Raw genomic sequence first — 22,393 nt, forward strand, 5'->3', positions numbered from 1 at the left:
TAACAAGTCAAACAATGAAAGTTATTTTTAATGGAAAGAGTGACTGCCCTATGGAAAATAGGAACACTACAAGTCCAGTAAATGAAAGTTTTGAGACTTAGATAAGACATGATTAAGAAGGTCTGGATTAAGCTGCCATTTACCCAAAGAGTGGGCCTGGCAACAGTCCGCCACACTAGAGATTAACATTACTCTAAATCTGAATAATATATTTTCATTCAGTTTAGGAACTCCATTTCAAATGTCAAGGAGCTAATAACTCATGAAGATGAACTCAGCACCATTAGCATCTGACATGCTAAAACTGCCAAAGAGTCTGACGCTGGATTTCTGTGGTCGAGCTGTGGTTTTTGAAGCTTCACTTTATTTATGCAAGATGTTTTGCCTAACCACAGAGTTGGGTGCAGAGAAAATGGAAATAACATTATTTAAAATTAGCCTGCTTGTTCCTCACTGTATAATATGATAGAAATTAATTTATTTCCAGCAAACAGAAACATTTTTTGACACTATTAATAGAAATATGTGGTTGAGAAGTTGGATCAACTCGCCCTCAATGAAGACATCAGATGATTGACATGTTTAGACGTTACTAAAGCAACATTGCATCAGTGATAATCTGTGTATTCATTTTTAGCTCAGTTTTATCAGTTGCATTTACAGAGTGTCAGCATATGTAACCTCACTGAGGCCATATGTGTTTCACTGAGGCATGTCATCTTTCTGTCCTGATCCATGGTTCCTGTTATCTCACAATGTTAATAATACAATCATTTACAAGTTTACTCTTCAGCTATTAGAGTTATAGTTGCAGAGTCCACTATATTCTCTTGAAAAAATCTATCTGTACTGAGGTGTTCCCAGGTGAACTGAGAGATATAACGCCTCTGCCGCGTCCTGCATTGCTCTGGGGTCTCCTCCCAGTCGGACAGGCTCAGAATACCTCACCAGGCCTGTGTCTAGGTGACATCCTTACCAGGTGCCTGAACCACCTCAACTGGCTCCTCTCTGGATGACCAAACTCTGCACCCTATCTCTAAGGTAGAGATCAGCCACCCTGTGAAGAAAACTCAATTCATCCACTGGTAATCTCTTTCTTTCGGTCACTACCCTCAGCTCATGGCCATAGATGAGGGAAGGAACGTAGATCAAGCTGTAAATTGAGAGCCTTGCCTCTTTCACCACTACGGACCTGAGCAGAGCCCTCATTACTGCAGACGCTGTCCCCAATCCTGAGAGGGCATTCCACCCTTTTCTGGCATAGGACCATGGCCTCCAATTTAGAGGTGCTGATTCTCATCCCCTGCCGCTTCGCATTCAGCTGCGAACCGCTCCAGCGAGAGCTGGGGGTCTTGGTTCATCGAGCCAAAAATCAAATCAACATGCAATAAATCTTGAAGAAGATTAGTCTGTAAAGGATCCACCTGTTGCATCCTGCAGGGCCACACTCCACTGAAGCACACGTCATGCTGTGACACAATCAGTTTTCAATAGCAGCCTTCAAAGGATGCATTAAGATACTGCGATGTGGTGGTGCTTTTGTGATAAATTACTGAAATAATAGACACCTCAGCATGCAGCCAGAGCTTTTGTTAGGAAGAATGGACACACAAACAACCTAACAATGAAAAAAATCTGCTCTGTCTAGATTTAGTATGCCGTGCTTCATTTAAGTGCATTTTAAATTAACTACTCATTACTTTTTCATGAGCAGGGATTTTCAAGCTTGTAGATTTATGTATTCTGGAGTGTTGTCCACTTAAAACAGGACTTGGGCTTGAAGGGAATAATGACCTGTCCTCTTTTTATGTATCTTGAAACTTGAATTTTATCAAAACAAAACACAAAAAGGACAAAAGAAAACACCCTTGTCAACAGTATAATCTGAAGACAGATGGACATAAAACTCAGCAGGTCATGATCTCATAAAACTATAATCTATGTGAAATAGTGAATGTGGCTTTAAAAAACTTACAATTAACTGCTGCTGTGAGAGAACAGTAAATCTGAGACCTGAGGTGAGTGAGTAAAGACTTTGTCAGCAAAGTCAATAGGCCTGAAAAACAAAAGCTAATATTTCAGCCTCATTCAGGAAATGAAATGTTTTGCAACAGCAGGAAGACAGAGTCTGAACATGGAGAACATGTGTGAGAAAAATGAGGTGAAACAGCCTCAGACAGGATAGCTCTAATTTGTGCGTGTATAAAGACAGATGAGCATAAAATGAAACGTGTACACATCAACTGTGGAACTTCAGTAAAGTTACAAAACTGAAGTCACTCCCTGGAAAAAAAAGAAATAGGGGGGTGGGTGGGTTCACAAACAAAGACTTTAGCTTGCACGTGTTTTCTAATGTACATTAACAGTGACGACTGAAAGCATTTATGAACTTTGAAAAGTATTTTTCTTTTTTGGCTTCCTTCACGCAACGCCATTAGCCACTCTCTGTGTTTATCTCTCCTCACTCAGATTTATACATGTGCTTCCTGCTCCCACCCTTTGCACTCCCAGACGTCCTAACTCCATCCAAGCCAAAACTCCACCCCCACTCACCAGTCATCAGCTCCATCCAAAGATGATGACAGTCAGGAACTTTGCAATAATTCATCACCAAGAGGAGGAAACCTGGGAGTCTATAGTCTTCCCATTTATAAGGATATTTTCTTTGTGAAAGGTTTCTTAAGGGTCGTGCTGTTTAGTTAAGAGTTTAGCTGACACTGCACCAAATGGTTTAGTGGCACTTTTCTTAACCCAAGGGGGTAACGTCCTGAGCACACAACAACAGCTAGGTTGAGAGAAGTAAAATTTGGCAAAGTGCAATCCCTTTGTTTGGCTCATCAGCAGCAGATGTGCAGCTGGATTAAAAGGGGACACTGAACTGCTGTTCAATGTAGTACAGATGTACTCATGTCATTGAATCAGTATGTGGCCCTGAGGGAAAAGGGGCAGACCACAAATAAATAGTACCGAACCGTTCCACAAAAATCATCTTACAGTAAGGCAGCCTTCACACAAGAGTTACTGCCGAATATCTTCATTATCTTCGCCTCATCTGAGGATTCCCACAGAACAGTGGCACAGAAATAACAAAGAAGTAAAAGAAGAGACATGTCAAGATCTGCTGAAGAAGTTCTTGCTAAAGATTCTTCCAGATTGATGTATTTCTTTAAACATCACAACAACTATATAACATTGTGTAATATTGAACTCGTGTCTGCATACACATGATTACATGGTGCCAGTTGTGAAAATATTGCACTAAAATGCTACTACCTGACTTTTTCTAGGCTAAACTCACAACTCTGAAGTCATCTTTTTTTTTTGTCTCCGCAAAAGCATTCACTAGATACCATTGCACTGGATGTGGCCGATACAGAAGGCTTCCAGAAACACTGGAACCTGATTCAAACCGCAGACCTAATGAGCAGGACTTCAAAACCAATCCCCCCACTTCATCAGGTTTTCCAGTAGAAACTCTGACGACTTAAACACTTGACAACTAGCATGTGAAAAAAAACTTTACTGACACCGTATGTAAAATCACAATTTATACGTGAATCAAATTCTCATACAGTACAGCTTCTGTTTTATGTTTTGAGGGGGGAAGCTTATAAGCCCTGCCTGCAGGCTGGAAGTCCACTGTGACAAATTGTTGATTATCAGAAACAGAACAGCCTGTATTGGCTCTGCACTGTGCTGTGGGGGGCAGAGCATCGACACAGCCAGACCTCAGTGGTAACTCCACACATAAATGATGTATAGATGAAATAAACAGCAATATTCAGGTCTAGTAACAACATCTGGTAAAACAACAGAAAAAAGCAAAATTTGATTTAACCTACAAAATTACCCTCTGTGCGACTCATTATTGTGCAGTAGAAAGGAGCAGGTTCAGTATTCAATAGCTGTTCATTGGGGAAACGAGCGGCTGAAACAGCGCACGGTTGTTAAAGTGATTTGAAAGTGCTCATTTGCCTTAATGATTTCCTATGCCAGTTTAAAATCGCATCCATCTGTAAATACAAACAAACACAGGACCTCTTGACCCACCCACAATCCAACTCTTTAACAGATTAACCCTTTTCTTTCTGACAAGCATACACATACAGTGTGCGAGCACCCTGAGAGACACAACCTCATGCACACATTACACACCCTGCGGGCCCCCAGAGACCTGCAGCTCAAATAAAGACAGCAAGTCTGCACACATAAACACACTCACTCGGCCTGTGCGCAACACTGACATGGTTTCCACTTGCCACGTAAACCTCCTCTCCTCTCCAGCTGCTTTTCACATGCACTACACCCCCGAGCGCTCCATTTCTTTTCCGCTCTCCTGCTCCATTTCTGACTGTCTTCTGCTCATCTAACTAAACAGTTAAATTATGAAAGCTTTGAAGTTCCTGACGCTCACCATCCTGAAGTGTAAGTAGCGGCTAATCCCGTTTCCTTTAGGGTTTTCTTATGACATCATGTCTCGTCATCTGTCACAGTTATGACAGAGATTTATCTGCAGTCAATCCTGACAGCTCCATTATATGTTAGGCAGAAAATTACACGTCTTTCTATTAACCTTGTGTAGATAGTGGTCTGGCTTTGATGCCAAACATGCTTCCTGAAGCATAAGCCATAAACAATGGAGATATGGGTGTGAATGTTACTGAAAACATATGACAGACAGAATCTCCAGTTTATATAACTCTGTTTTTTCTAATACACTCCTTATATGAGACTCCACCATCTAGGCTCAGTTCTAAGGGAGACATACAAAAATCAATCGTCACAGTCACTATTGGTAACAACTATGATGCCAGCTAGTGTGTAAACCTAAGATGTTTCTCTGATTTCCTCGTCGTTGCCAGGTACACAGAGCTCCTTGTCGACCCTCTAACCACTTGCAGTTTTGTGGTAACAGGCTACATTCTCCATGTGTAGGGCAGGGGCTCAGTAAACTCTTATGGGAGACCTGCACCATGTAATTATGGGAACCATAAGCTGCAGCTACAGCACAAATTCACCACAGACTCACTGCACTTTATCTGCTGTCCTGCTCCAACCACTAATGTCCAGTATGGGGACTATGGCGAAGACTCGCCGATGAAGTTTGGAGAGCTTGTACACTACGTGCTACATGTCTAAATTGTTTCCTTTGGTAGACTTGAGACTTGAATAAATAAACCTGTGCATCTTTGAAATGACACATCTATGCAGACCTTTCAGAATAAAAGAGCTAGAGCTGTGCATGCGGACTTATACAGTATGACGAACTTTCCAGACAGACGATATGAATGCAGCTGGAAGCCAATTTAATATCTTGCACAGACTGAATGTAGGCTCCTCATACACACACACACACACACACAGCTGAAATAAGACAATTTTTCCATTTCACTATCTAGCTGGAATTCCCTCTTACATAAAGCCTCAATACCATGGAACACATAATGAAATTAGGTTGGGCTCTTATTTCGTTTGGTGGCAACTCCAGCATAGCTTTTCCTCCGAGTAGATCACCCACAGAAAATCAACTTACAGGTCATCTACCAAGACTTCCATGGTGAAGATATGTCATACGTAACCAAGGCAGACAGCACGAAGGATGGACATAGCGACTTCCCATCTGATTGCAGGACTAATGTGTAATTCAGTAATGCATGTGGGTATTCAGAGCCCTGCGCGTGCACATGAACACACAACGATCGCACAGCTGTTCACTAAACCCCTCTCATACTTTTCCTGCAGCCTCCTACGCTCATATCCCCATGCTCAGCTGAGTCACTCAGTCTTTCACAAAAATTAATGCTACAGCCAATTCTGGCGATGCACATACAGAGGCACAAACAGCTGGGGTCTCCCACCTAACACAGATCTAAACCATTTCATAATATTAATAATACAAGTGTTAGGGCCAGCCCTGAAACATGAATGTTTTGCATTTAGAAATGACACATTAAATTAACATATAAACTAATTTTTATGTTGATCAATGACTGATGATCATCTCAGTCAAGATCAATGAACAACTCCACCAGGCTATTTCAGATTTGACAAACATTGTGCGTAATGCATTCTATGATTGAAGACAATAAAAAGAACATGCTGCCACTGATTTCTGTCTTTTTTCTGATATAAGACTGCCAGAAATGTAAGAACTTGTCTTCTTTTCATCCCCAACCAAAGTGGAGATACTGTCCCCATTCTCCTATGACTCTGATGTGTAAAACTAGTGGAATTATCCTTTAAACTTCAGTTTTGCACAACAAATACAAAATGATGAAAGCTGTCACATTCAAAAACACTGTAACTTTTTTACACTGCATGCAACCCTAATATCACAAAAGATTTTTCTTACCTGATTTTCGTTTTCCACAGCCTCCACAGTCTCTAGAAAAGAAACAACACCAGAACAACATGGTCAGTATGAGTGTGTGAGCAACAGAGGTCAGAGAACTGACCTTTCATTAACTGGTTACAGCTGAGTCTCTGCCCTGGGACCATCCAAATGCAGTTGGCACACAAGTACCAGCCAAACCCTGGCTAAGAATGCATGCAGAACTTGACACACTCTCAGGGGGAGGGAGGCAGGGTGGGATACAGTTGGGTGAGTTCTGCAGTAAGTATGTCAAGGACAGTACCATTGGCTTCTTTTAGCTAATATAGCACCATGTATGTGTGTATACATTTGTTCAAATGGTGTAGATGCAGCTGCCACTGTTAAACAGAACGATGTTTTGTTTACTCCACAACAGTATCATATCTCCCTGGTAAGTCCCATTCATGTCTAGATGTGAAAGCCTCTTTCTGTTCCAAAGGCTGGAATCTAACAAAACCCTGGAAGGAAGAGAGTTAATGTCAATGAACCTGCTCTGTGCTCTGATGCTCACCACAGTCACAGAGCAGCAGCTTACCATTCACTGCTTATATTAATTGCATGTCTGTGCTTTTATCATTAGTAGGGGAAAGTTACATTTATTTCCAACAAATAAACAGTGTACTTTGCATAGTGGAGAATACAGTAGTAGAAATAGTAGAAACAGATACACATAAGGAACACAACTAAACTGTGATAAATACAGCAGGGATGCGCTTCCTGCTCTGGCCTGATCACATGTAAATTTACCAGAGACCATTTACAACATAGAGACTCTTAATGTCAGTGAACTGAAATAGGCTACAATTCAATCTAGGAGTTCACAAGACAGTCCTAAAGAGTGAATGGACCCATGCTTCTAGGTGAAAAAGCCTTATTTTTGACATGGTGTGTTATGCTTTCAGGACTGCTGTAAATTGACTTGGAAACATCATTGCTAATGCTCATGCTTCACAGGTTCATAAATTATGACATTAATAATCACCCAATGCAGCTTGATGATTTGTTATAAACATTTCAAAGCGAAACATTTTAGGAAGCACTGACTGACTGCATGTCCTCATTCAGTTAATGAAGGTGTGGAGCTAAAAACACGGAGGAGAAACTGAAGGTTTTTGACACAGATAGGAGCAGACACCAGGCTCTCCGGAGAGGCCGGCAGCAGGACTGGAGCCACAGCCAGATGTGGATATGGATGTGAGCACATGTTTGGATAAACCTCGTCCAACATTTGCCAGGTTACACTCCGTGTGTTCAATCATTCCAGTTAACAGGAATAGTTTTGCAAAGGAGATCTGTGCAATTTGAGACGGAGATTCTTTAGAGCAAAGGAGCTGTTTAACATTTGCTTTATCTTTTAAAAGGACTAAACACAGATACAAAATAGGGTTAAGTCACTGTCTGGCAATTGCAGGAATATCCAAATTACATTTGTTTAAGCAATGCACCACTCCTTGTTGCTTGAGCACAACATTTATACCAGTAACTGCTTTTTTGTTACTTTAGATAAAGTCATTTTTTGGCACAAGCCCTCTCTGTTTCCAGATGCTTGAGCAAATAGGAGACAGACGACACCACGTAATAGCTTATGACTTAATAGCTTCATTAAAAACATAAATAATGCACTTAATGTTGAAATAAAACAACCATGAATACACTGTTAAATTGGGCTATGACAGAGTAAGAACACTGTTTGAGTTGGATTTAAGCAGAACTCAAACTGTGAAGAAACAACTGCACCCAGCTGAATATTATAACTTCCCATACGATACCGTGAACAGATGAGCAATATCTAAGCAAACATAAAGACAATGAACAGATTAGGGTAACAGCATTAGCAGACAAGGATGAATATGTATAAACATTTAGGCGAGCTGAGCAAGCATATAGCCTCAAGTTGATAAATTATGAGGAGTTTCAATATTTTTTATAAGATTAATTGTCATAGATCTTTAATATTTCTGCATTTCTTTGTCTGCTTTTCCAAATTCTGCTTTACGGGGGAGATAAAACTGAGCATTCGGAAGAAATGGTTATAAAGTCGATGCTTGACCTACCCTGTTTGCTTATGACCCTTACAGCACAGAGGTGGAGTAATATTCCTCCCAGGAGGAGGCTGAGCATGCAGCTCTCACTCTGTGTGCTTTCCTTCCTATCACCAGTAAAACCTAATAGATGAGGGGAACGAAAATATGTCCAAACACTATTAAACATTTAAGACTTTGCCTCAGTTTTTTGGGGTGAATCTGAACATAAAATCAGAAGACCTGTTGTGAAAATGTAAATGTTTGGTTTCATCATCATGTGGACGATCATGCAGGAGAGGACTGAACACGTCATTAAAAATGCAAACCCCTGTGAGAATCCATCCTAAGCTAAGAATTAAGAGTAACCATCTGTTTGCACATAAGTGCAGCTCGCTCTTTGCTGGTGGGCCTATTAGAAAAGGAATGTGATATTGGTCCTTTTCACACATTTTTAAGACAAACAAAGAGGAGTGAAAGATCTGCCTCACACATTACACAGACACTACACATGACCTCAGATTAACCTCTGCAGGAGGAAACCTCCAGCTCGGGGGGTCAACGGGTCGACGTCATTGAGCAGGAAATCACAGTGATTGTCCAGATTTACTCTTCGTTAGCCCCCCACTCTGGACGGGTTGTCGGAACAAGCACGGCGGATACAACTCGTAGTTTCCACACTCTTTATTTCACACGCACACATACTACATAAACTGTGAGCTGGACTAACTTCCAGCTGAACATTTAGTGACTCTTAGAACCATTAGTAGGTCTTAGAACTTTTAGTTTCCATCAGAACTATTAGTGGTATTAGATCTATTAGGTCTATTAGGTTGTAAACCTGCAATAAAACACACGAACAAACCGTTATTAACGGCTAACATTTTCTCTGTAACATTTCAAAACTAAAAATGCCCACTCACCGACGCATCGTGTGGGTTCCGACGGGCAATCAGAAATAATAAACAAACCGTTGCTATAGCTGCACTACAACTGCGCATACTCCGCAGTTGCGGCAATTATGTATACATCTAACAGTCATGAACAACTATTACAGTCAAACACAGTACCTTAAACTTCCCACACCCACATCAGGAAATAAAGTTTTCTACTGGAAAATCCTACAGTGAAGGAGCAGAGGTCTGATGTGCACAGAGAGGAGGTTGAATTGGGAGTTTTTAGTGTTGTAGGTAATGTGCTGCTGCGTATTTTTCAAATCCTCACAATAGTGCAGTAAACTCATGCATACTGGCCCAAATCTCCAACAAAGCTTGGCCATGAATGCACAGTGATGTCAGTGTGAAAGAACGTTAGTTTGACTGCGTATCAGCTGTTAATAACTCCCCTAGTGGTGAAACACTGATGTCACACTGAGCTAAAGAAAAGAGTCTCAGGCAAATGCAGCTTCTCTCAACATTTAAAATGCACTGCTGTGCATTGGTATTCATCAGCCTGTGCCTTCACACTTGCAATATGATATATGAGTCGTGCATCTGTTTACATGCAAATGCAGGGAGTAGTTGCAGCATTGAGTATGTGGAGAAAAGATGAGTGATTTTACCAAGATAAACAAGCATGTAGGGTTTTTTTTTAGCTGCAGTGCTGTTATTGTTAAAGATCGAATGACTGTTATGTAATTTCTAACCCTAATCTTTTTCAGATACAAATGAAATCCACGAGTGACGGAAACAACATCAGACCTTTACCAACACAGCAGTGTGAAACTGTGCATGCCAAGTACATAGCAGCGTATGCATTACTACACATGATATGGTTGGATCATTACTAGTGAAATATCAGTGTTAATGCAGTAACGTAGCTGCTGGGCTTCTTTACATCTCATACATGGGGACAGCAGATAAATCTGAGACTTCATCCGAGGATTAATGGAAAAAGTTCAGATATGCAAATCTGTTTTCAGTTTTTCTCTGATCTTTGATTTTTTGCTGAAATATTGGATCATTTGAATATTTGCTGAAATGGAAGCATGTGAGAAGCATAGAAGGAAAAAAAATCACTATTTGTAGGAGCTTTTAATAACATGGGGACATTTGAAATGTAAACCTGATGACACACTGCTTTTTGAAAACCACTGACAATCTTTAACAATGTGTTGTTGTTTAAAAGCCTGTCATTGTTTAAACAGTCCTTTTAGATTAACTAAAGCTGTTGAAAAATGTAGTAAAGTAAATATTTTCATCAAAATGAGTTTCTTGAATACAGGCTGGAGTTCAGGAGACAAGATGATCTGGCCAGTGAGAGTGAAGGGAGACAAGGACACTAAACTCACAAGGGCAGGGAAGACACCTCAGACACAGGTGAAACACATTAGGGCGGGGCAGGTAATCAACAAGGAGGGAAAAACACTAGGAAGTAAAACTGACAAGGACACTCAAGTAGGACACGGCCTTTCAAAAATAAAACGGGACATAATACTAAATAAATAATAATACTAAAGTAACACAAATGCATTTGTACTAAAATAACCAAGAAACTAAGGATATAATTCAGAAGACAGGATCATGACGCAGGTAAAGTGCACCACTGATGAGGCATGTTGTATGAGTCATGTAAACATAATTTGTGACAAATAGATAGCAAGCTACATTGAACAGCTCATCAGGGTCACAGTTTGACAAATTATTCATATGCTTTTTTAGATTTTATTAGTATTTTCAGCTCAGCAACTTATAATTTTGTAATATTAAATTTTATGACTTTCACACGTCACACAATAGTAAAGGACAGCTTCGCTTCTGAACTCATTTTTCAAAATAGTTGTTTTTGTGTGATCTGTTATGTCTGACAACTGTAAATACAACTCGGTACACAGTGGTATGGATTAACTTGATATTTGGGTGCTGGAAAGGTGAAATGTTACTTAGAATGCACGATGGAGGATTTTTAGATTGATTCCCTGCGTGCTGTTCTAAACCGTTAGAATGGATCAAATGTAGAGGACACATTTCCCCAAGAGCATTAATAAAGTGTAACTTACATACGTTCTAAAAATATAACACAAAGCAAAGTCACATTGCAGATACGGTAGCAAACGATACTTTTCATTAAACAGGTGAAAACACAGGCTGACACATTATCTCAGCCAAAAGCCTTACAGAGAAGTAACATTACAATCACCTTGTCGCAAATAACAGATACGATTTCAATGACTTTGTGTTTTGATTGTAAATATACTCTTGCCACTGGCATCCATTATCATATAGATAGGAAATGTAAACTCAAACATCTTCTCCAAATCCTCTGTTATGAGTGTATTTGGACCCCAGGATGTGAGATGATTTATTACAACATTAGAAACTTTTCTAAGCCTCTATCATACTAATGTGTCATTTTTTATCTATTTTATCTCTTTAGCCTTTATGTTCATCATCTTTATGTTTAATTTTCTGTAAAATATCTACTTTTGTTGAGCCGATAGGCTTCTGAAACAAACACAATACCACCCTTTCTCACCCAACAGAATAATTCAGTCATTTGTGTATAATACTGTGAAATGAGTTGCAGACTGTGAAGCAAGAGAAATATTAATATATTAGATAGTACTGTTACCAAACCAGAGACATCAGAAGACACAGCTACATGTCAGAGTATAATAGCATCTTTTATTCACTGTAACTAAAGGGAGAGAGGTTTTCCTGTTGTATGGCTCCCTCTGGTGATGGAGCAGCTTTACATCAACTCATTTTAGAAATCTGTGCACTTACTCGTGTTGACCATTAGATGGCAGCAAAACAGCACATCTCTGCAGAGGCTGTCAGTGAGGGTTACAATGTTTGAATCATGTTTTATGTTGATGCTGTATAATTAGTATAACTATTCTATTACACATGTTGTTAGAACTTGAGTACTTGTGAAGTAAACGATCATTTTGACATAGTCCTGACCTCCCTGGTACTTGAAGGAGCACTTGGATGGCTTTTAGACCTCTACATCTCACTTTAATCTGAACTAGACTGTCTCAGAGAATGGAGGAGGATCTCACTTTGAAGTGGGATCAAACATGAAGGCGGGGTCAGAGGTGGTGAACCTGGCTGTGGTAGAAACAGTTTTTTACAGAGGGTGTGAGTGCAATTTCATTGCTCAGTGATAAAAAGAAATAAATGTACAAAAGGAAAGAGTTTAAACAAAAAGCAACATAACATTGAAAACCAGCCTGTAATCACAAACTGACCATGACGAATGAGTAGCCTCAACATCTTATCTGCCCTGAGACTTGAACTCTAAACCGCGCTCTCATGACACCACTGAACCCTCCGCATTAGTTCTGGCATCAGGTGTCACCTTCCAAAAAATCATTATTGATAAAAATGCAGCGCCTCCCAACCAGTATCTGTCAAGCACCTCAGACACAGCTAAGCTTTGGAAAAGCATCATCTGTCCCACACAAACACTCACACTGCAGTCATGTTCATGTAACAGGGAGGATACCAATGCACTGAAACGGCTTCTGATATTTAGTTACTCACTCTGTGGGAGGGTTGAGGTCTTCTGACCCTGTCTCAAAGAACTTTAGGACCTCCTCGCTTTGGGAAATGTGAGGGGGAAGCTTCATCAGAGCCTGCAATGCAGAAGGGAGAGAGAAGAACTACTGGTTACAACATATTTAAAGGGTTGTATGTATGTTGGGTTTGGCAATAAGTAACCAGATTCTAACACTTTGTGAGTGTACAGTGAGTCAGATGAAAAGACCAGGCGGAGGGTGTGGAGGGGAAGGAAGAAGGCTCTGAGCCAGAGTGAGGGTTAAAACAAAGGAAAACACACAGGGGTGATTTATAGTCCAACAGCTACATTCAGTCTGAGCTGCTCCTAAATCAGAAACATCATACAAACAACATTTTAAAGAAAACCTTTCTGTCTGCACAACAGATCCACTAAAAAAATCTGCTGCCACTTGGCAACAAACCTGACCCACATTCCCTCCTCTGACCTGACGAATATAAAAGGGTCAGCTAGCTGTCTACACACAGCGGTCTGCTGATTCATTCTTAGTGTGTTTACCCCTGTATGTCCCTGTTTCCCTCACTTCCTTCATGTGCTGCCATATATTTACACTGGTGACAGGAAATGACCAGTGCAGATAGAGCAGTTGTTTTCCTCTTGAAGCTGGTGGGGGGAGATAAATGTTGAAGCCTGCCTTAAAAGTACAAATGGTAAAACCTTGACACAGATAAAGTGCTCCTCCAACATATAAGGACAAAACACAAAATACATTCCGTACTGCACTACAGGTCTCTTCTGTCTTACTTTGCAGTAATTATCCAGGTGCTTCAGCCTTTTGACGGCTACATCTCTTATGTGACTGCGGCGAAACAGGACTTTACCTGTAGAAAAAACAAAGCTAGGTGTAAATCCATCTTTAAAGATGTTAAAAAAAACACAATGAAAAAAAGTCTTTCTGTTTTGGCAGTTAAACAGTCTTATTAGGAGTACAGGAAAAGATTCACTTTTAACCCAGCTACTAGCTAGATCTGATCCAGTCTGTTTATCATCACTTCTAGGTCTAACTGCTAATATTAGTGTTGAACAACATGAAGCCCACTAAACAGTTAAAACTGTGTGAGTTTTGTGTTGTGTGTCAGGAAATAGAGTTCCCTCCATGTTGGACTTACTGACACATCCAGACAGTAATGCTTAAACTCAAGCAGCACGGCCTATCTAACAAAGGATCTCTTCAGTTCTCTCCTCTGCTCTGGCCCACAATGAATTTATCAGATTAGACAAATCCCTCCCCGCTAGCCTCCTACTGACATGGCTGACCACAAATTGATTTGGCCTGGGTGGAGTATGGAAGGTAATGAAAGCTTGTAATGTTGTAGGCCAAGGCATGTAGTGTGTAGGATGTCTTGTGTGATTCCTGTAGTCTAAAAATATCAATACACAGAAATTACCTGGCAAAAAAGGAATAATTCTCTTTTTGGGGTCTTTCTGTCCTCCTTCAATGGGGAACTGATCGAGGATTCGCATCTGCAAAAATGACACAAACATGAGTTGTGCAGCACAGACGTCATAAATTGTATACAGAAATATATACTATGAAAGCAAAGCGGTCATTGTGCTGTGACTGTTTTCAAAAGCTCTTTTATCTGCCACGTGTTAATGAGTGTGGAGTAAACTGCAACGAGAATAGAAACAAACGGTCTCCAGAAACAGATGACCTCCTTGTTACACAAGTTCAAAACAGAGTATAATTACATATCGCCCAAAGAGCTACTGTGCCATGCAACTGCAAACAGTTTAACTTTGATCTTTGGGGCAGCGGACAAGGTTACGTCACCCACACTTATCAGAAAAATCCTTCAAACGCAAACCACTTAAAGAGCTTAGGAAGCCATCAGGAGGGCTAATTAGCACTTTGATGTTGACACTTGATACATCTGTCCATTTAAAGGATCGATCTCCTGAGAGATTAGCTTTGGAGCTAAACAGACATTGAAAATAGATACAAAGAATGTCATGTCAAGGTTTTTGTGATGACAGCAGATTTCCTTAAGTGTAGCAATTTGTAACTGTTTCAGCATGTGTGCACCCCCCCCCCCCCAAAAAAAAAGAACACATGCTACATATTGTGCATGATATATGACCATGACTGAAGAAAAAAAGACATGCACTGTAAGTGTGTTGAGTATCATGGACAAGAGCCTCTGGTTTCCTCTTTCAATAAATTACACCCATACCATCAATGCATATGAAAGCATCCTACAGTAAGAGAGAGCCAGACATCCACATGTAACCCCGCCTCTTTGTTCGCTCTGCCGCTCCTTGTTCCAGATGTGCTCTGTTAAACAGCAGAGTCTCTGAGTGTCAAGCTGAAGCAACTGAGAGGAGGAGACTCAGTCTAAATTGAGCCAAAAAGAACCAGGTGGACAAACAGAATCAAGCTTGCAGGGTGAAGTTGGATCCAGTCTGTCTGGGCCTGTAGGAGTTGTTTGTAGGACTGCTCCAGTAAGAGGTGGTTTGGTTTCCCATCTTGCGGTTCTTTTGTTTTTCCTCCTCTCGTCTGCTTGCCTTTGCTAAATCTCAAAATTTCTCAAGACATGGCATTCCCCCTTCCTCCTCCTCCTCCTCCTCTGAACAGCAGACAAAAAAATGGTTTCCTTTGAAGAGGACAGGCATCATTATTGTGTTTTAAAGGGCACAAAGAAAGGGCTGAGTATAAAGAACAGTGCTGGTTAACCACACCTGCACACAAGCATGGTACCATGTCTGATCTCTAAGAATATAGTCTCCTAAAACTGAGAAGGCAAGATGTCAAATATATATACAAACCAGACTGTTTTTCTTTAGGATACTATGGCAATAACACAATTTTACAGAGAGGGCTGCAATTTTCAAAACTCCCAGGTGTTATAACAGTGCATTGGCCACAGTATTGTTTGTCTGACACAGAAAGCAGCAAAATCATCATGTTGACAGGCCGGGTGCAGCCTTACACTCCCTGAATGGAGCGGGAACAGAAAGAGAGAGCTCATGTGCAGAAGTGAGGATGACATCACTCGCAGGGACCTTCTTGGATACACTCACAGGTGTGAAAGCCGTTTCCATAGTAACAGCTGGACAACTCTGACCAAAACTTGGAGGGGAAAACACCCTCTCGCATTTCCCTGTAATTGAGAGGTTTCTGGGTCCAGAGGTGCTGTAATTAATATAATAAATTCCCTTCCCAGGAACCTTCAGCGCACATAACGTGCCATGTTTTCAACAGGTGCTGTGATGTCATAAGATTACCACGTCTCCGACCACACGTTTAATAATCAGAGCCAACAAACCACCTTCTGTAAACTGTAAATGAAAATTATTTGAATTATTAAATTAATGAATTAATGAATGAATGAATTATTATTTTAACTAGAGTAACGAGGGAGGAAGTGACAAAGAGTCACTGTGCAGCAGACAAAGAAGCTGTTCTCAGAGGAATCTTAGACAGGAGGAGTTCGGAGGAATGTTTGAGTGGGAAAACAAGCTGATTCCATCCATGGGCTGTGTTTTGACATCTACTTGATAGTTGTTTACCGCACAAAGCCAATGCAACAGCCCTGCAGAAATTGCCTCACATTCAAGTAGTCACAGTTTATATATATATTGAACTATGTGCTGAATCAGTGCTGTGCTCAATTTGTATACAGGTTTTACATTTTCATTTCTCAGATTGGTGAGTTATTTTCTGACTTGTGTTTGTACTGATGAAGATTGTAAGTCATCCAAACATTTTTCATTTTTTTCACAATTGACTGAGTAATTTGTTATGCCGTGCAGTGTGCGGATACAGGGAGGCGTAAATGTGAGATTGTGGAGTTGTTTATATGTATAATGTAATATTATTTTATTATTAGAATTATAAATTTCGGACACACAACTGTATAAATAATGGAATGCATTCTGATGTTATATTTAAAAAACATGGCAGTAATAAATTATATTTGTTTTAAGCTGTTAGATAACAGGATTATCTCATTCAGAGTCTTGGCACAGGCAAGAGTTTAACTGGCTTGAGTACAGAAGACATATACCGAGGATGGCACAAATAACTTAATGCAGCCCTGTACATCCCCTTGTAACAGCTTCATAAAGTTACAAACAAGATGGATCACATTTTTGGACTTAGAGCTTTTTTTCCTTGAATCACATACACAAAAGAGAGAAGGAATGTATGATGTCAAGGAAACGTGAAAGTGCAGGTACTTTTAAAACATATCAGGTGATACTGTCTCGAATAAAGCTACACTTATGAAAAGCCATTCTCAGTCATTAATTTTTCTCCACATGCCTAAAAACAGCTCACAATTGATAACAGCTTTGGAGAAAAATCAACCTTTTTAAAGTCGCAACTTGTGTCAGGAATGTAGGCCGGACAAACTTGCCTGACACGCTGCACTCTTCACTCAGCAGAAAAGACAAAGAGAGCAGTAATCAGATACAATAGAAATATTGTATATATTATAATTACTTCCCGGGGGAGTAGTTATGAATTATGTTTAGTGCGTTGGAGAGATTTAAAACATTAGCCGTGAGTGCATTTTTGGATGTCCAATTGGCAATAAAAAGGGATACTACATCTTTAAAAGACCAGCTTCGCTGTCTGTTTAGGAGTTTTATGAGGCCAGTTGTATGCTGTCTGACATATGGGAGATCTGCTTAAAAGGCATTTCTTTTCTGTGACCTTATTTAGCTTTCAATCTGATTTAATACACTGCTCAAAAAAATAAAGGGAACACTTAAACAACACAGTGTAACTCAGAGTCAATCACACTTCTGTGAAATCAGCCTGTCCAGTTAGGAAGCAACACTGATTGTGAATCAGTTTCAGTCACTGTTGTGCAAATGGAACAGACAACAGGTGGAAATGAGAGGCAGTTATCAAGATAAGCCCTATAAAGGAGAGGTTCTGCAGTTTCTGCTCAAACTGTCACAAACAGACTCCATGAGGGTGGTATCAGGGCCCGACGTCCACAAGTGGGGCTTGTGCCTACAGCCCAACACCGTGCAGGGCGATTGGCATTTGCCAGAAACCACCAAGATTAGCAGATTCACCATTGCCGCCCTGTGATCTTCATTCTTCACTCATCGAGCTCTAGACTGTGTTATTTTAGGGTGCCCTTTATTTTTTTAACAGTGTAGTTTTCAGATGAGCTCATTGTCACATTTGACAGGCCAAATGCATTTTTCGTCATCAGCTTCTACTTGTCAGTCAGCAAGGACAAAGAACACCTTTTCTTCCTCTTGGAGAGATGCCAACGACTTCAATGAGGCATTTAAAATCTCATGTCTATCTCAGCTATGTGATACTGTTCTTTGAATTTAATCCAAGGCTGCAAAACTCACCTTAACTGTACATACCTTTGTCCGTTGTCTTAGTATTACTATAGAGAATAAAAGCAGTGCCTGCATAGACATCTATATGACTATGTTCATAAAAGATATAGATAAAGCCCACTTTCTGAACCTTTTTTCTTTTCTTTATTTTGTATGGACAGCTGCAACATGGATTATCTTGGCCTTCTAACTTCACAGATTATCCTGGTCAGACAAACACACCCCAGCAGCAGGATCTATGGACAAGACTAATGTTTACAGAGACAGGAGAGAAGCTCTGTTTCTATCTAACAGGCCACGCCTGAATTTTCCCGGCTATTAGCAAGAGACCAGACAACAAAGGGTTTCCTACAGCCAGACCACCAAAGCCACAGCAGAGTGGCTGAAAGGGCTATCGCAGCCCTGTACATCCCCTTGTAACAGCTTCATAAAGTTACAAACAACATGGATCACATTTTTGGACTCTTACTATTTTCAGTAGTAAGAGCTTTTTTTTCCTGGAATCACATACACAAGGAAGCATTGGAGGAAACATTAAAGTGCAGGTACTATATCTGATATGTTTATATATAAACATCACCTGATATGTTTATATATAAACATATCAGGTGATACTGTCTCAAATAAATCAACACAAGAGCTACACTTATGAACAACTTTAAAGCCATTCTCCACATGCCTAAAAACAGCTCACAATTAATAACAGCTTTGGAGAAAAACCAACCTTTTTAAAGTCGCAACTTGTGTCAGGAATGTAGGCCGGACAAACCTGCCTGACACGACCACTGACAAGTAAAAGCACTTGATAGGGTATGCAGTCATTTAGGTTTCATAGTGTTGTTTAGGCCACTTCATTGTTTATCTTCCTTACAAACAAGCACAGATGTAGTAAAGTACAAGTACAGATGGCTGTGAGGCTGTAATGTAAACTTAAATGACAGGAATAAATATATTTCACTGGAGGCAACTGGATCCTTTAAAAAGTGCTTTGGCTAGGCTACATGCTGCATTCTGACTGAGGTCACGTTTTTTTTTCATGCATCTGCTGACTGGACTTCCCCTATTTCCAAGCAGTGGCTTTAAAAGAGACCTTTCATTGAGCACACTGCCTCCTCCGCAGCTGAACAAGAAAGACTGGACCAAAAGATAAACGTGCCCCGATTTTAACATGGTAGCATGAAGAATACATGCACATTAAACCCATTCTTAACAGAACATGTAAAAGTACTTTGTAATGCAGCCAGGCTGACATACCTGTAGGTCAAAGAATTTGCTGTATCTCCTGTAGATGACATGTGAAGTGGAGTCTGAATAAGTGACGTTGATGAGGTACACCTAGAGAAAAGACCAAACAAAAGAGCACCATTAGGAACAGTCACTTGGTCAAAGACACTTTGGCCTGGCTGACTTTACTTTAAAAGGCCATCAAAGGTCAAATGAACTCATTAAGTTCCTCTGTTTTAGTCACACATTAAAAAACTATCAAGCCTGTTACGTCCACTGGGGTGTTCGTTTTTTTGGTTGGTTCTGTGCTTTGTTTCAGATGCCCAATCAACAGGGACCTTCTACTGATCAGCTGCACCTGGTCATCTGCTGAGGGTATAAGAAGGCCCTTCCTCCACTCTTCACTCTCACTCTCTCAGCCAGCAGGAGCAGAGCCACACCACACCACCTTGTTTATTTTGTTAGTTCTGTTGTAAATTAATTTGTAAATAAATGTAAATCTTATTTTAAACCACTTGCTGTGCTGTCATGTTGCTACCCCCTGAGCCAGGGTCGTAACATATGGGGGCTCGTCCGGGATCTTCTGAAACCATTTTGTTACTTTTTGAGGCATGGCAAGTGTTATTGAGTTTATTTTAATGTGGTGTGGTGTGTAGGTTGTCCTTCCCTTTTTGTGGTAAACCCTGGTAAGGTAGGTGCCGAGTGAACCAGCTGGACTGATCTGTCAGTTCTTCCGTCGGTTTACTACTTTGTTGTTTTGCCTTTTTTGTTTTGAGGTAATCCTGGGTGGGAACATCAGTTCTGTTGGGGGTATGTTGCACAGTGTGGCTGCTTAAGACTAGCCGGACACACTGTGTAGCCCTTTGCCTCGAGCCCGGCACGCCTCACAGAAGACCGTTAGGCATAAGGAAGTCCTGAAAGATGTCAGGGACTGGGGTTTACCTTTTTGAGTTTTGTTAGTATTCTGTTTTCAACTTTGTTTCTTGGGAGGACTGTGGCTGGCTTGAACTGTTGAGTTGAGTGTCTGCAACTTGGCAGGGAGTTCTGCGGCTTCATTATGGTGCTTAAGTTTTGTGTGGCTTTTACTAATGAACTTTGTGTAGCTGGGTTTCCTTGTGTGTGCATCTTCAGATGATTCGTGGGCAGTAATGCCATTTGTTTCTGAAAACCCATTCGTGTAGCTCTTTTAGTGTTATGGGTTTTGTTTTGCATGCATCTGATTCGTGGGCAATTATGCCATTTGTTTAAGGAAACCTATTGGTGAAGTTCATTTGGTTTAAGGCAAATTTAGTACCTTTAGTGAAGAGAGCACATGATGTTGCCCCTTTGTGTGTAGTAATACTACTCTGTGCAGACACTTGGAGTAAAAAAAACACATTTTGTCCATTTTCCATTGTCCATTTTGTTTAAGGTCTTTCTTTGTAAGTTAAGTAGATGTGGTGTTGAAATGGCTAACTTGAATTCATTAAAATTCTGCTGGGGCTGAAATGTGAATGATGTTTAATGGAAAAGATGAGATGCCTTGTGTGGCATCTCTTCTATGGGGGGAGGTGTTACGTCCACTGGGGTGTTCGTTTTTTTTGGTTGGTTCTGTGCTTTGTGTCAGATGCCCAATCAACAGGGACCTTCTACTGATCAGCTGCACCTGGTCATCTGCTGAGGGTATAAGAAGGCCCTTCCTCCAATCTTCACTCTCTCTCTTTCTCTCAGCCAGCAGGAGCAGAGCCACACCACACCACCTTGTTTATTTTGTTAGTTCTGTTGTAAATTAATTTGTAAATAAATGTAAATCTTATTTTAAACCGCTTGCTGTGCTGTCATGTTGCTACCCCCCTGAGCCCAGGGTCGTAACAAAGCCAACCAAGACTTAAAGTGTTATGTAATAAAAAATCATGTGTTTTTGATTGCAGTTGGTTGAGTGTGGATGATTGCTTCACATCTTGTTCACCTGAGTCCACTGTTTGAGGTAACAGACGTTGATCCCATAATGACAACAACATTTATCTATGAACACAAATAATGAAAGAGAAGAATTAGCAGCTGTCAGTCATTTGAGCAACAAAACCCTGGTGCTGGAAGTGTTCCAAAAAAATCCTTTACTTAAACAAAGGCCTGCAGACGATTGCACACATTTGGAAATAGATGGCTGTCCCTAAAGTATTTCCATCTACAACTAAACGCATGACACAGACCATTCACAAAAGCAGCATTTACACATATGGTGACAAGCTGCAGGGACATTCAGTAACCACTTTGAAATGCAGTCTACATTCTGCAAGTGGTTTGTTACAGAAAGCGTGTTCAGTGAGGCTGAACGGGTTCTTCAGCAGCTCACTAATTAGATACAGACAGCCTGACCAAACACGCTGAATCAAAACGAGGGTGTGTGTGTGAGGTCAAGAAACACCCCAAAAGAACATGACAATGACAATGCAATTTATATGACAGGAGATAAACTGAGATTACAGATTAATGTATTGATATTATTTACTGAATTGGCCACAAGGTTTTACAGCAGATTCTAGGTGACCTGAAGGTAAATTCATGACTGTGTGTGGGCTCATCTGCATTAAATTACAATGGATGGTGGTTATATGTAGTCAAAAGCCACATTTTCACTCTAAATATATAAGTCTGCATTTAACAGTGATGTTCGTGATGGGGTGCCACATGAGTTTTCACTCAAAAAAATGCTCCCTTTTTTTGGCAACGTATAAGATTTGTTGCCATGCTGAATGCATAGCAACAAATCGTCTGCCAGGAAGTCACACTTGAACAGTGGGAACAAAAGACAAAGGGCTGCTTCTTTCCTCTTTCAAACCGGATAGGCATATCCAGTTGCTTAGCTCATAGATAATAAGATTTTTTTTCTATCCTCTTGGGGACTTCCCACTGGAAGCTCACCTCCGGTTATAATCCCAGGAGAAAGCCTGTGCCCTTTGTT

The 22,393-nt window shown here is 40.5% G+C and overlaps 1 protein-coding gene across 2 annotated transcripts in view; it reads right to left on the reverse strand.

The window, feature by feature from the left end:
- Nucleotides 1-22,393, reverse strand: part of LOC114446873 (SH3 and PX domain-containing protein 2A-like) — a 47,003-nt gene that overhangs the window by 19,134 nt on the left and 5,476 nt on the right. For both annotated transcript variants that reach the window (XM_028422742.1, XM_028422740.1), the window contains exons 2-6: nucleotides 19,480-19,560; nucleotides 14,304-14,379; nucleotides 13,660-13,736; nucleotides 12,882-12,973; nucleotides 6,353-6,384 (exon numbers count right to left, since the gene is read on the reverse strand). In XM_028422742.1, the coding sequence (XP_028278543.1) occupies nucleotides 6,353-6,384; nucleotides 12,882-12,973; nucleotides 13,660-13,736; nucleotides 14,304-14,379; nucleotides 19,480-19,560 (358 nt within the window). The remainder of the gene's footprint in view (nucleotides 1-6,352; nucleotides 6,385-12,881; nucleotides 12,974-13,659; nucleotides 13,737-14,303; nucleotides 14,380-19,479; nucleotides 19,561-22,393) is intronic.

This window comes from Parambassis ranga, chromosome 15, assembly GCF_900634625.1.
Source record: "Parambassis ranga chromosome 15, fParRan2.1, whole genome shotgun sequence".
Lineage (NCBI taxonomy): Eukaryota > Metazoa > Chordata > Actinopteri > Ambassidae > Parambassis > Parambassis ranga.